General features: G+C 41.2%; 1 protein-coding gene and 1 long non-coding RNA gene across 3 annotated transcripts in view; one reads left to right on the top strand and one right to left on the bottom strand.

The window, feature by feature from the left end:
- The window catches only part of LOC310682010, an 82,089-nt gene extending 77,132 nt beyond the window's left edge, over positions 1 to 4,957 (bottom strand). For both annotated transcript variants that reach the window (XR_014513722.1, XR_014513723.1), the window contains exon 1: positions 3,625 to 4,957. This is a non-coding gene — a long non-coding RNA (uncharacterized lncRNA). The remainder of the gene's footprint in view (positions 1 to 3,624) is intronic.
- A 300-nt stretch (positions 4,958 to 5,257) lies between these two features.
- APCDD1 (APC down-regulated 1) overlaps positions 5,258 to 15,551 on the top strand; it is a 39,424-nt gene continuing 29,130 nt past the window's right edge. The window contains exons 1-2 of the mRNA XM_083450166.1: positions 5,258 to 5,904; positions 13,604 to 13,787. Of these exons, the coding sequence (XP_083306292.1) occupies positions 5,847 to 5,904; positions 13,604 to 13,787 (242 nt within the window). The 5' untranslated portion in view covers positions 5,258 to 5,846. The remainder of the gene's footprint in view (positions 5,905 to 13,603; positions 13,788 to 15,551) is intronic.

Here is a 15,551-nt window from a genome sequence, read left to right as displayed (position 1 = left end):
TATAGCTAGGTTTTGATATATTTTGCCCCAGTTTAAACTAGAAAGTATAGCTGTGATTTTCTCTTCCCACTCCTTATGACCATTGGTGGAAAAGCTAACAGTTAATATCCAGGGAGGTTTGTTGTACTCCCTGCCTCCCCAATTTCTAATAAGAAAGTAATAAGCATATCAGACTATCATGTGAAGATTCCAAATCTACTATATATCAGTCAGCAAAGTTATATATCCTTAAGATTAAAAAAAAACCAAAGAATATAAAAGGCAAGGCATAGTCTGTGTTGGTTTTGGAATGTTATATAAAGTTTAAGCTCATTCATTGGGTTGTGATTGCATTACCACATTTGAAATGGCACTGATAGGAAATCACAAACAGAGCCTCATTTACGCAGCTGGCCACAGCAGTAATAAAGTCATTGTTTTCCTTTCTACACATGACAATACACTGAGCTATTGGTAATTCCAATTTTGCAGGACATAGTCCCCCAAGAATGAGTGACAGGGATCCATGAATCAGTACTGTAAAGTGAACTACTCAGATTTAAGACAAGAGTCACATTGAAGTTCAGAATATCTGGATTTAAATTAAAGTTAAAGGTAAAGGGACCCCTGACCATTAGGTCCAGTCGCGGACGACTCTGGGGTTGTGGTGCTCATCCCGCTTTATTGTCCGAGGGAGCCGGCGTACAGCTTCCGGGTCATGTGGCCAGCATGACTAAGCCGCTTCTGGCAAACCAAAGCAGCGCATGGAAATGCCTTTTACCTTCCCGCCGGAGTGGTACCTATTTATCTACTTGCACTTTGATGTGCTTTCAAACTGCTAGGTTGGCAGGAGCAGGGAACAAGCAAACGGGAGCTCACCCTGTCACAGGGATTCGAACCGCCGACCTTCTGATCGGCAAGCACCAGTTTAGTTCAACTAAATCCAAGTAGTCCAACTTGCTTGTGGACCAGGCTGCTTGTGTCTTTGTGAGATGAAACAGATTTAGGCTGTTGATTTATCTGCTCAGTCTTGTTTTGCACAGTTATGTCATTTGGTTTTAATTAAAAAGATTCTTTAGTGAGACTTTTATTAAATTTAATGGTTATTTGTTCCCAAGTCTATACATTAAGTTTCCAGACTGAATGCGCTCTTGAACTCTAAGATACAATTCTATGCTGGGTGAAACAAAGAATGCAATGCTGAACTTCAAAGTGGTCAGCAGTTTGGACTGGTGGTGGCAGAGGCTTTCACTCATGTTGTGTTCCACTGCTTCCTATTTCTGTAGGAATTTTTCTCTAGACTGTGGAACCTGTTTGTTATCTATTATACACGGCTAAGTACTGAGGAGATAGATTCAGGTAGGTAGCTATGTTAATCTGATGCAGTCTAAAGAAATGAAATAATAATAAAAATAGTCCAGTAGCACCTTAGAGACCAACTAAGTTTGTTCTGGTTATAAGCTTTCATGTGCATGCACACTTCTTCAGATACACTGAAAAAGAAGTCATCAGACCCTTATATATAGTGGGAGGGTGGGGTGGGGTTTTTCCTCAGAAGGATAGTAAGAGATGGGTGATTGACTCAATGGGTATGATAACCTGTTGACGACTGTTAACGACTGCAATTACTCCTACAGGAAAAGCAAGGAATAGTATGCAGATGACCAAAAATAGCTTTAGCATATGTAATCTCCCAGTACCCTTAGCTTTTTCCTGCTGTTGCATCACACTATGGACTCATGTTAAGCTTTTAGTATACCCTCAATCCTTTTCACATGTACTATTGAGAAACCAGGTGTCCCCCATCTTATAATTGGTTCTTCTTTAGAACCTTATGTTTGTTCCGATTGAAATTCAATTTTGTTTAGTTTGGCCCCAATTCTCCCATCGGTTAAGGGCATCTTGAATCCCAATTTTGTCTTCTGCAGATTAGCTACCTCTCCCAGTTTGGTGTCATCTGAAAATTTGATGGACACCCCATCAATTCCTTCATCCAAATCATTTATAAAGACACTGAACAACAATGCGCCCAGCACCCCACTTATCACTTTTTTCCAGCATGACAAGGAAGCACCCTTTGAATTCAGTCAGTCAACCAGCTACAAATCCACCTAAGACAGGGGTCTGCAACCTTTAAGACAAAAAGAGCCACTTGGACCTGTTTCCGAAGAAAAAAACAAACTGGGAGCCGCAAAATCATTGCGACATTTAAAACAAATATATCTCCGGAGCGCTAAAATTTATCGAGAGAGCAATGAGACTGAGAGCTGTTATCTGAATGACACCAGTGTTGTCACCCGGATTCCTTGCCTAGGATCTTATGATTATTATCATTATGTTTTATTATTATTATTTTATTACTTCTGCCAAGTTTTAAGTACTGAGATTATTAATTTACCTAGGGTTTTAATAGGTCACAAGATTTTATGGTAACTATATTTGTAATATATTTTTGTTGGTGTTTGTCCTTTGATGCTATGGCCTGTCGGCTACGCAAATAAAGTCTACTACTACTATCTCCGGAGCCGCGATCTGACAGTGGGCAGGAAGGTGACGTTGGGACGGTGCGTGACTAACGCACGCACCGCCCCCATGCGACGTCACAGCCAGTACAGCGCCCGCCACAGTGGGGAGTGTCGGGGCGCACAATGCGTCTCCTCCCCTTGCTATTATCCGCCCTGGAGCCACGGCAAAGGTGTAAAAGAGCCACATGCGGCTCCGGAGCCGTGGGTTGCTGACCCCTGACCTAAGAGTTACCTTGTCCAGCCCAATTTTACCAGCTTCTTTGTAAGAATATCATGGTGGAGTTTGTCAAAAGCCTCACTAAAATCAAGATACATTATGTCTGCAGCATTTACATGTATAATTATTACTTGGGATTTAAAATTGTCAGATGATAATATTATCCTACACCACATACCAACTATATGTGGCTTGATAGCGGGTCAACATAAATGGACAGTTTGCGGGCTTACTCCTGCAAAAAGACTGATATTGATACATCAATACCCTGACTCCCTTTGAACAATGGATAGAAGATATGACTACTCTTACAACATACCAAAGGATTGCTTTACATTGTAGGTTGTCTATGGACAAATATAATGATATTTAGAGTGCATTTATAAAAAGCCTAATGACCTGTTGATAATTTTATACTCATTAGAATAATCATGCTACCTATATACCCACATATTGTACTGTACCAGTTTCACACACTTTTATTTTGTTTTGAATTCTCTCCACCTTTTCCAGTTTATTTTTCTACTGAAAACTTCCACATATATATATAAAATATACAGTGGTACCTCGGGTTACATACGCTTCAGGTTACAAACTCCACTAACCCAGAAATAATACCTTGAGTTAAGAACTTTGCTTCAGGATGAGAACAGAAATTGTGCGGCAGCGGCGCAGTAGCAGCGGGAGGCCCCATTAGCTAAAGTAGTGCTTCAGGTTAAGAACGGACCTCCGGAACGAATTAAGTACGTAACTAGAGGCACCACTGTATATGAATTCTCTAAGATTATAGTCAGAAGCTCTGAGATAACACCCGCAAGCTCCTTTACTACCCTTGGGTGCAGGCCTTGGAGATTAGAATTAATTTAAAGTAGCTAGGTCTTCCCTTACTATCTCTTTTCCTACCTTGGGTTGTAGCTTCCACCTTGCATCACTTATTCTGCTATCACCAGGTTGGGCACTGCTTCCTTTTGGGTGAAGACAGAGGCAAAGTAGGTGGTGAGCAGCTCCTCCTTCTGTCACCCAATAGCATTTCTGTCTTCTCCACACAGGGGATTTACTACTTGCTTGTCCTCTTCTTGCTTAAAACATTGCTGAAGAAACCTTTTCATATTGTTACCTTCACACACTGCTGCCTCTGTTCCGCTCAGTAGAGAGTCACCTACCACAAACACATGTCTCTTCCTCCTCTGGGGAGTGACAGAAATTGCTCTGTACACTGCACCATCCACTGCCAAATCAGAGTGTTCTGAGGTTTAGTTTACAACTACTGTCCTTACTCCTCTTGCTCCACCACCCTTCCCCATCACTGTTCCAGCACAGCCCACTGCTCTAGCAAGAAATTCCTCATCTTGTGGAGATGCACTGAGGGGAGCGGGTGGCACTGTGGTCTAAACCACTGACCCTCTTGGGCTTGCTGATCAGAAGGTTGGCGGTTCAAATCCCCTCGACGGGGATTGCTCTGTCCCAGCTTCTGCCAACCTAGCAGTTTGAAAACAACGCCAGTGCAAGTAGATAAATAGTTACCACTGCGACTGGAAGGTAAACAGTGATTCCATGCACTCTGGCTTCCATCACGGTGTTCAGTTGTGCCAGAAGTTCAGTTGTGCCAGAAGTCATGCTGGCCACATGACCCAGAAAGCTGCCTGTGGACAAACACTGACTCCCTCGGCCTGTAGTGAGATGAGCACAGCAACCCCATAGTCACCTTTGACTGAACTTAACCATCCAGGGGTCCGTCACTTTTTTAAAAAAAACCTCTACTCACCCATGGGCTGCCCTGTCCTTGCCTAATGAGCAGGCCAGCCCTTTCTGCCAGAAACAGATTTTCAGATATAACCAACAGTTTGTATTCTGAAGTGTATCCAAAGTAGCAGGTGGGGATAGCTGGTGTCTTACAGGGTCAAGACTGGAATGAACACTGCTTGTATTATACAAATGAAACCAAATAAATCCTTAATTGGTTGTGGTTACCTGTGGTAGGTACTGCATGCATTATTATGAGGGGAGCACACATGCACACACACACACGAGTTTTCCTTGGGTGAAGAGGCCTTAAGGATGCACCGCCCTTTAAGGAATAGCCCCTTAAACCAGAAATCATCTGTGCAACCCGAGTGGGAAATCTCTAGAAGCCAGGGACTGATGTGCGTGGAGCACGGCAGGCTTCTCCACACTTAGGAGCAGCTCCTTCCCTGCCAAAAGAAGCCGACAACAGCGACTGACACAACCGCCGCTCTTTGGGATTTCCCGCTCTTTGATCTGCCCGGGCCGCCTCTGCTGAGGCGCCTGATAAACGAAGCTCTTTGATGAGTCCCGACATTTCCCCCCTCAGCCCGGGCCATCTGACTCGCTTGGTACCCATGACTGAGGGGAAGGGCAGAGGCGGGGACCGCGCCCTGGGCGGGAACGGCGCAATCCTCCCCCTCCGCATATCTCCCAGCCCTTTGTAGTCTCCTTTCAAGTCGAGGGTGTCCGATTTCGGGATCCGGAGGCGAGCAGCGCCCCTCCCCGACCCCTCCTCCTCCTCCTCTGCCCGCTGGAAGGGGAAATATGAAGGGGAGTTTCTGCAGCAGCAGCTCAGTGAGGAGGAGAAAAAGCCGCGGAGGAGAAGCCGGCAGGGAAACAGCGACGACCAGAGAGGTTGCAGAGGGCAGAGAAGGCGCCTGAGGAGCCCCAGACGCCTCTCTGCGCGCGCCCAGAGTCCTTCGGGGCGCCCGGCATGGGGCTCGCCGCCTTGTATTGAAAGCCCTCCGCGCAGGAGGGGGAGCGCGTGGAGTTCAGCCTCGGGCAGAAGCCGCCGCCGCCGCCGCGCGAGGAGCTGGGACTTGGCTGCTGCCTCCTCCTGCTCGTGCCGCTGGCCCCGAAGAGAGAGCGGGGATTCTGATTCCGCCAGGTGGGTGCCCAGAAGAGGCTCTCCAGCCCGCCCTTCATCTTCTTCCCGCACAAGGATTTTGTGTGCGTGTGTGGCGGGGGTTGGGGGATTATTGGCATTGCAAGGGAGGCACAAAGCTTCCCGGAGAAGAAAGTGTTGAGGGAGAGGAAGAAAGCGCCGGAGGATAAAAGGAAGAAAGAGGCGGAAGGAAAAGTGAGAGGCTTGGACGGGGGAAGCCGCTGGAGAGCTGGAAATGTCCTGCTTCTGCTGCAGCCTGGTGAGATACCTGTTCCTAGCCCTGCTCTTGCATGGTGAGTACTGCAGATAAACGCATTTGCAATGTTTCTGTTATACTGTCGTTATATCTGCGATAAATGTTTATTGCTTTCCCTCTCTTAGGCAACTTTAAAAACTTGGGAAGTTTTTGACGTTTTATTTTGTTTTTATATTTTGCTGGAAGCTGCCCAGAGTGGCTGGGGGAAACCCAGTCAGATGGGTGGGATATAAATAATAAATTTATAAGTTATTATTGTTATTTAGGCAGATCTTTCTTCGAAGTGGCAACCTGAACGTTTAATGAGCAGCCTCACACGTTGGTAGTGCTGCACTTGTGGATAATAATAATTATTCTTTATGTATGGTTTCCCCTTTCTCGTGTCACTTTAAGCTAAGGGCTATCCGCAGTGAAAAGCTGTATTTTACCTGTTTTAGTTTTAGATATAAACGTTGCCACAAACATCAGTGCTTGGAAGCAAAGCTAACTAGTTTGAATAGGCAAAATTTGTATGGTGTGTTTTCTAGAGTCGGAAAGTGCCCCTTCCACATGCAGAAATGTCTTGTATATTACTTGTGGTCGGCTGGGTGATTTTTGATGGGGGTTCTGAAAGACACAATATAAAAGCCGTCTGTAGTGAAAAAGTAGGTTTTTGCCTATAAAGCTTTGAACAGGATACATTTGATCTTTATTAGCTTGTCCCATTTGGGGGCTATATGGCGTGATTTTTCCTCTGTCTCTGTTTTCTTAATTGTATCCATGGGCAAAATGTTTAGAGCATAACTTGGATTCTGCATGCTTGATCACGTGGAAAGAGTTTCAGGCCACAGGCCCAAACTCTTTATTTCATTGACTTCAGTTACACTACTCGGACAGAAGCGGATTCAGACCAAGGGACCATCTCATCTAGCATCTTGTTTCCAACAGTAGTCAGCTGGAAAGTCCACAAGAAGGGTAGAGAGCAATAACCTCTGCCCAGCAACCGCTTTTCAAGAGTTATTTCTTAACATGCAAGGTCCCCTTAGTCATTTATAGACATAGCCTGCTTTAAAAGAGAATGAAACAGATTAAGGGAGGGTAAGCCAACTGGTCACCATCACATCTTATGGCAATGAGTTCCATAGGTTTATTATGAGGAAGTATTTTCCTTGGTGTGTCCTGAATTTGCTGTGAATTAATTTCATCAGCTGACCCTGCGTTCTAGTATTGTGAAAGGAAGAAGAAAAAAACTCTTTCTGATTTCCTCACAGTGTCCATTATCTTAAAACTCTTTTATGCTCATTTTTAGTTGCCTTGTTATCTAAACTGAAAAGCCCCAGCGCCTCATACAGAAGGTGTCTCAACACCCTTGATCATTTGCTTATCCTTTTATGCACCTGGCAAACTTCTGTGTAAATCTGAATATTTTTAATCATATACAAGACTAGAGTTGTATAATAGATTTTAAATGCAACATCATACAATTATATAAGGTTATTATGACACTGGCAGTCTTGCTTTCTGTCCTTTCCTAATAATTCTGCCTATCTTCCGCTGATGTGGAATTTGTTGATGCTTTCATTGAACTATCTACTACAACCACATCATATCTTGCATAATCACAATGTTTCAAATCATATAAGGGTATATATAGTTGGGTTGAAGTTAAGCGTGTACCACTCTACACTTATTCTGTTGAAACCTGTTTGCCATTTTGCTGCCCTAATCCAATATGTAGAGAGCTCTCTGAATAATCCTTAGTAATCTGCCTTTGCATTTCCACAATCTGAATAATTTGACATCATTTGCAAACTTAGAAAACTTGAAGCATATTCCTCCCTGATCATAATGAAATAGCCCCAATATAGATCTTTGGCATAGGGGGACTTCTTAGTTCCCTCCATTTTGAAAATTGCTCATTTATTGCTACCCTCTGCTTTTTGTTCTTCAGCCAGTTACTGATCTGTAAGAGGATAGCCGCCCCCCCCCCCCTTATCCCAGGACTTCTAAGTTTACTCAAGAGATTCTGGTAAAGATTTTGTTGAAAGCTCAACTATATAATATCTTCCAGATTACCCTGATCCATGTTTGTTGACAGCCCCCACATCCAATGAATTATAAAACACTGATGAGGCAAGACTTCCTTATGTAGGAACCATGCTCTTTCCTAGAAAAACGTGTTCTTCCATTGACACAATATTCAAGTTTTAATACCTAGTCCAGAGCTACTATAAAGTATGTAGCATTTCCTTCTAAGTGGTCTTTGAACACTTCAAAAATGTTTATTGGGAGACTTACTCTTCACTGCTGGATAACCATCCAGTAGGAGATGAAGTGACACTTAGGCAGATATGACCCCAGCACTGAACTCCATTGCTGAATTTTCAAACATGCTGAGCAATCATCAGTGGCAGCGGTGGAGAGTAAGCATATCTGAAAAGCAAACTCTGCATTATTTAGATACCTTACTAAGTTACATGCCTAATTTTATGCACTATTGATGTCTAAAATCCCAAATGGTCATTGCTATAGTTTTTGGAACACAGGAATTACATCTTCCCCTTTATTTAGACAACGCAAAGTACATAAATGCCACATAGTAAATAATAAAGATCATGAGCATTCTGTGTATCTTTTGCTTTTATAGACAGAAGACTTGCTCATCAAAGGGTTTTTTATTCTTCCCCTTCAACTCAAACTACAAAATATATAGACTGTATAAATATGTCTGGTTGAGGCAGACCTGCATGGACGCCAAGGTGCACTTTAAAATTCTGTGATCTGGGCGTCTAGAAGTCAAAACGGAAGGTTTGAAGTTAGAGGCTAAGTAAGGAGAGAAGGTATAATTATAGGGTTAGACTCTCAGGCTCATCTGCTTGGAATTACCCAGCTGTTTTAAACTTTGGCTGAAATGTGAAACAAATCAAGGCCAATAGTCAGATCAAACAAGCCGCTGCCAAGAGAAGTTGAAATGGGGAGCCTTGTCTGCATGCACACACACACACACACACACACACACACACACACACACACTATAGTGTCATCAGATGGGAACATTAAAAAGAAAAAGGAGAGGAGAGAAAATTAACTTGTTCAGGCCATAGTCACTGATTAACAACACAGGGATGGAGAGCTGATGTGGAAAACCATATGAATAGACAGTTGGATTCAATACTTGGACTTGTAGCTTTTTTCAGTGCATCTTAACTCCTAAACATGCTTAATGAAAATGTTCCTATCAGGAACTTGTTCATGAATAAGAATCTGTAGGATTCAGCAACAATTATGATTGTGGTGCAGATTTGTATAATACTTTATACTGGGGTTGTGTGTTTTTTTGTTTGTTTTTTGACATTACGACTACTACAGATTTTGTTGGATAGATGGGCTATAAATTAAACAAGCACAAGTACAACTTTTTAAATTTTCCTGTGTAATTCTAGAACTCGTGGCTACCCAGTAAAATTTAGAAATTCAGGATAGTGAAGAGAAAGTACTTCACATGATGTATAAATTAACTTTTGGAATTCACTGCCATGGGGTATAGTGATGGCCACTGGCTTAAATGGCTTTCAAGACGATTAGATGAATTCAAGGAAGGTAGGTCTATCAATGGGCGTTAGATACCTTGCTACATGGAACGTTTGTGCCCAAAGGCGATTCATCTTTGAATAACAGCTGCTTGCCAGCAAAAACACCAGGAAGAGTTATTGCTCTTCTACTCTGCATGTGGGATTTTTGATAGCATTAAACTGGCTGCTATTAAAAATAAGTTAGTGGCCTAGATAGACCTATCTAGATAGTCTTATCTCAGTTCTAAGCATGTACCTCATTGTCCTTTCCTTTTATGACTTCTTTTGCATATTTCTTCCTCTGTTATCTTCTGAATCCTTGATGGCAGGGTAGGGAACCTGAAGCCCTCCAGGTGTTGCTGGATCACATCTCCCACCATACCTGTTTGTTTACCGTGCTGGCTGGAGCTTGGGGGATTTGATGTCCAGTAACATCTGGAAGGCCACAGGTTTCCCACCCCTTTACAATTCATCAGCATCCATGAAAACCAGTGCTCAAAAACTGAATAGAATGTCCCAGACAGATTTAATATATCACTGATGCATAACGCTAATATTATTTTCCACTATTTGATATATTGCTTCTGCTAAAACAAGCTGAAATGGAATTGGCCTTTTGGGCCACACTGTTGTGAATTGACTCTTACTCAGTTTAACCACACTAACCCCTTAACCACCCCTTAACATTCATCAGCAGCTAGCCAAACAATAACTGAAAAGAAATGCTGCCAAAATATCACATAGCTGTATCTCAGCCAGCTGGACAGCATCTGGCAATCCAGAGGTATATTAAATGTGTTTACATAAATAGGCAATAAAATTCTAACACACCTTTTTGAAGTCAAGTTTGGTTGCTTATCAAATGGAAATATAAAAGTAAAATGCAATTCAGGATTCAGATCCATGCTAATATTGCTTCATAAATGTAGCTCAACAACACAGGAATAGCCTTTTTAAAAATCCTCCTTGTGTTCATTAATCAAAATAAAACCTGTTGAATGTCAAAAGAGGTTTGCAGCTGGAACTTGTCCATTATCGTGGTTTGCTCTGCTTATACAAAAAGCCACAAATGTTTCAGATTTCAAATGCTAAAATCATTCTGCTCCAGCAACTCTGATTAACAAGATGGGCAGTAAAGGTGGATTCAAAACAATTTAGCTAATTCAGTTCTAAAATGTTATTTTTTCACCTAAGGTATCGCAGATTATTTGAAGAGACATACCCGCCCTGAAGTATTTATATTTTTGTTGTTATGATTTTTTAAATATTTAGTTTACAGCATTTATAGGTTGCTCTATCACAAAAAGTTCTCTATGTGATTTAATTAGCAACAGGACTCCACTCCTTTCCCCAATAGGTGAAAAATGTAGCCAATATTAAGAATTAGGACTTGGACCAATACTGTTCTACATTTATCACATGCATTTATTAAACTAGGGATTCCACTTGAACCGTGGTTTGATATTGTTTCTTTCCATCTGTTAATTTTGAAAATGGAAATCTGTGGTAGGTTAGATTAAAAGGCATAATTACAGGCTCAAAAACTATTCCCTTTGATGAGTTAAAATTCATTTTCTTTTTCACATTCATCTGTTATGAAATATTCTAATTTCTCCTTTGCAATATGTTACTTGGGCTATTATAAACCTGCCTCCTTATTAACTAAACAATTTAACCCCCTCTTTCAGAATGTATGTTCTCATTAATTAAGTGCTGGGAGTGTAGGTCTTGAAAACGTTTTGATACATACATTCATTTAAAATATTTCCATACACACTGTTTAAATCTTGGGAGGATATTTTTACTCAAACATTTACACCTAAGAATTTTAAAGATCTACTTCTGATTGCAAATTGTTTTAACTGATTTTAATATTATATTTTTATATTATAACTTGCCCTGGGGCCTTTTGGTTAAGGACAGGTAAGAAATCCAATAAATAAAGTTGATTAATCCCCCCCCATAAATTCTGTCAATTACTTTTGTAGCCTAGGTAGATCTAAATATAATTCTCACATTAATATTGCATGTGTGTATGCAGTACTGAATGCTGTTGACCAGCTTGGGTCAAATCCAAAGTTGAGCACATCACGATGCTGCATATCATTGGCAATGGATTCATGGGTAATAAAAATTGCTTGCAGTGCTTCAAATAATGGGTATGTTCTCACCGGTATAAAAAGACCCAGTGATTTACTGCACCTTTGGCGAATCACATGCAAAAAACACACATCTGGATGTTCATTTGTACCTGATCTTTGCCAACAATGAAGTACATGCTGTGTGCCTGGCTGCCAGTCCACCATCAAGAACCAGAAGTGCAGACTTGAATGGGAGCCATCTTTCTTTCATAAAAGTGAATGGCTCCTGCTGAAGGACCCAGAAAAGTCAGAGACACAGTTAAAGGGACAAATCCTGCCATCTGATTCCTGGAGACCCCATTGTTAGGGGAAATGGCAAACTGTGCCCCAAGCTTAATTATCTTCTCTGTCACACTGAGTTTGCAGCAGTGTGCTACTACAGCACCCCAATGTGATCTATAGACACTGGTTGTACAAGCATATATAATCATTACCTTTTACAGTGCTGCCAGTATTCTGCTGAGGCCTAGACTTCCCTGCTTAATGAATTTGGCGATTTTTCAAGACTTTAATCCTTTTGATGTCCAGAGTGACTAAAGCAGAGCTACTAACAGAAACATCTGCTTGGCAGTGTTAGAAATAATAATCTCTAATGTAATCTTTTTTTTTTTTTTTTTTTTGGCAATGTATTAGGCTCACCACTACGGATCCTATCTAGCTGTTTCCCACATCAATATATATCGATATATTTGTTTAGGAGAATTGATTAGATAAACAAAGGCTTCTCGTTTAAATAAATTGTGTTTTATTTGCTGGAAACTTTCAAAAGCTGATAAGTTTCACTTGAAACATTTGCTACACAAAATAAATTGTATTGTAATAACGGAGTTAATGTTTACAGGTTTCACAAGAACTCAGTTTATTGAGCCATTGTACCAAATGGAGCAAGTCTTAATTCACCCTGGTGGAAATATTAACTAACAGTCTTACAGAGGCATCCTATGCATGGTTACTCAGAAGTAAGGTCTAGAGCCCAGTGCAGATGTTATAGTTTAGTGTGATGTAAACAAGCCACAGCAATCATTGTGCTCATGTGCTCTCTGCTGTCCTTCTCTGGCACAGCTGGAAGGAGAAGTAAGGAAGTATTTGCTCCTGGCTTTGAACTGATAAGCTGGTTAACATTAACATTGTTTTGAACAAATCGTAGTTAATGTTTATTAATGCTAATTTGGACAAAACAGCATATGGTTCCCTTGTGGTGCAGGAGAGCAAAGAAGCACGTGAACCCATGGCTCACTGATGTTATGCTAAGCTACGGTTTAGTGCAGTGTCTGAACATGACCAGTGTGTTCAGTGAGGCTTATTCACTAGTGGGTGCATTCAGGATTGCAGCCTCAGTATCTTTAATGCAGAAATTCACCTATATGCAAATACCATGTCTTTGTCTGATTCTTTCATGTATTAAAAATCATATGTATACATTAAATCTGGCATATTAAATTAGATTTCCAACAATTTTAGAACATGAAACAAATTCTGAAACTAAAGAAATGGTATAGAAAGATGTAGGACCTGGCTGTTCAGCAAATTGATGGCCAATTGAGGTCAGTTGGGGACTTTGTTTAGTAAATAACTTTGAAGAGGAAGGGCGGGGGGAGTTTGACGCCTTCTGAAATGATAAACAGAATGCTGTTATTGATAATCCTAGGGTGTGTTTGTTGTTGTTGTTTTAAAAAAATACAACTGTTAAAAAAATAAAGTAAGTATCTGTGGCAACAAATAAAGCATTTTCGCTTGCATGAAGTTTTCTCATAGATATATGGTATATATTCCACTGTCAGTAGGAAGCTATTCTACATGCTTTCAATTTCCATGTCTTTTTTAATATAATAAAATACACTGATCCTCCTACTTGAGTGCTTATGCACAGGAACACAATGTGGGACTCTACCCTAAATACATCAAATGTACAAAACCCATTCATGAAAGGAGTCTTTCACATCTGAAGATTACTAGCGAGCAAAGCTATTTGTAGTCATTATATGCAAACAGTTCTCCAAATTCACCAGAATTTATTTCTTATGCGATCTCTGATTTCTCACAGGGCTGGGAGAAGGTTCTGCACTTCTTCATCCAGACAGCAGGTCACACCCTCGATCCTTAGAGAAGAGCGCGTGGAGAACTTTCAAGGAGTCACAGTGTCCTCACATGCTGAAACATCTTCATAATGGAGCCCGAATTACTGTGCAAATGCCTCCTACTATCGAGGGACACTGGGTCTCCACCGGGTAAGACTGCCGACAAACACGATGATGGTACTATATAGAAAACATGCTAAAATGCTTTGGTAGACATTAATGTCAGAAGGCAAGTACTTTAGCTACATAGAAAAGTAGGACACCATACCGTACAGCTTTGTTAATATTTTGGTAGGCTATAATCCACTTAAACTCACAGCTAGTTTAATGTACACAGTGAGCTTTTGTCTTTTCTTTCTCTTTCAATATAGCAGCCTCCCTAAACTAAAAAATGCTTCTAAAGCAGTTTATATTGTAGCTGGGGGGGGGGGGGGTCTGCTATTGAGAGGAAAGCTGAAAACTTCTCCTATGGACACAGAAGCTTTCCTGGCCACAAAAGTGAGCCTTCATAATTTTGTGGCTATTGTCCGTATTTTAAACAGTAAGGCGTTTCAGTCTTCCTTACTTTGGAAACCACAGTGTTGTTGAAAATTGCCAGCCTATTCATAGGATGTTCATATGTCATCTGCTTATTCAGACCGCTTGCAAGGGCGAGTGAATAAATCCTTGCCTTTATTACTGTATCATGTGACATGTGTATAAAACAAAGTTCATTAACAAAATGAAATTATGAAGCTTTAGCTGACGAGCCCAAGCATGCCCAAGTGCTTATCTGAGATCACAAACATTCAGTTAGGCAGAGGTATTTATTTTGTAGTCTCAGCTTGCAAATATACAGCTGTGTACTCGCAATTATTTTCTTAGGAAGGCTCCTTGGGATATAAGATTCCCTTCAAGCCCAGTCCTGCAGTCCTTATTCAGGCAAAGCCATCACTGAAGTTAATAAAAATAGTGTTTGAGTAAGCAGTAATCCTCACTTAAATCCACCACAGATATCACTGGAACGTCAGGGAGAAGAAGTTGGGCTCCCATCACTTAGGAGGGGTCTGTTGTACTTGCAGAAAGCAAGCAGACTAGGAAGAGCTCAGCTTAAAAACCTTTTTTTTTAAAAGCAACTATAAGCCTTACACAAATATTTCAGATGTTCTAGTTTGGGTTTATTTTATAAACACATTAAAGCCTGTTTATTACTTTGCTTGCCTGAAGCCAGGCAGGTGTGGTCATTCCTTTTCCTTGTTGATTTTATCACCATGGAAGTAGAAATATATTAAAAGTGTTGCCTATCTCTTAAGAAACATAACTGCATTGTCACACAGAAATAAAACAGGAAGGGGCTCATTGAAAAGCTATTGAGCTTATGAGAATATTTATCTTCAGGTCTAGAGGCTTTGACAGAAGCTTATTCATGTTAGATATACATATTTAAGAAAAACTGAAGAAGGAAAAAAACACGTTAAGTTGGATCCAGACATGTTCACGCTTAGGGTAGAGTCACTGAAGTCACCTTAAGTGCCATTGATTTCAATGGGTCTACTCTAAGTATGATAGGCAAAGCAATTCTAAACCCTGGCCAGGAGCATCAAAACAGCTGTCATATCTGAAGCACTGCCAGCTCATGCCAGCCGGGGGGACTGGTTCCATTATTTTCTGTTGTGCCAGCTGCAGGTTGGTGCATGTGGGGGGCCTGGAACAGCCTGGGGCTCAGCAGCTCCATGGCTAACCCTTCACTGCCTCACACCCATAATGCTCTATTTCAGGGCCTTACTCTGGCCACTGCCAGCAGTAGCATTTGATCCACCAGTGCCTGCCTGGTGGCAAAAGTGAACAGATAATAGTATTGTAGGGGGAAATCTATGTCTTCCTTGACAGCACTTGGAATAGAGTTGCCTACAATTCTAAGTAGGGATGCAGGTG

The sequence above is a fragment of the Podarcis tiliguerta genome (assembly GCF_965153285.1).
Source record: "Podarcis tiliguerta genome assembly, chromosome: 7".
In the NCBI taxonomy this organism is placed as follows: Eukaryota; Metazoa; Chordata; class Lepidosauria; order Squamata; family Lacertidae; genus Podarcis; species Podarcis tiliguerta.
The sequence above is the reverse complement of the archived record's forward strand: the minus strand, read 5'-3'. Positions and strand labels throughout refer to the sequence as shown.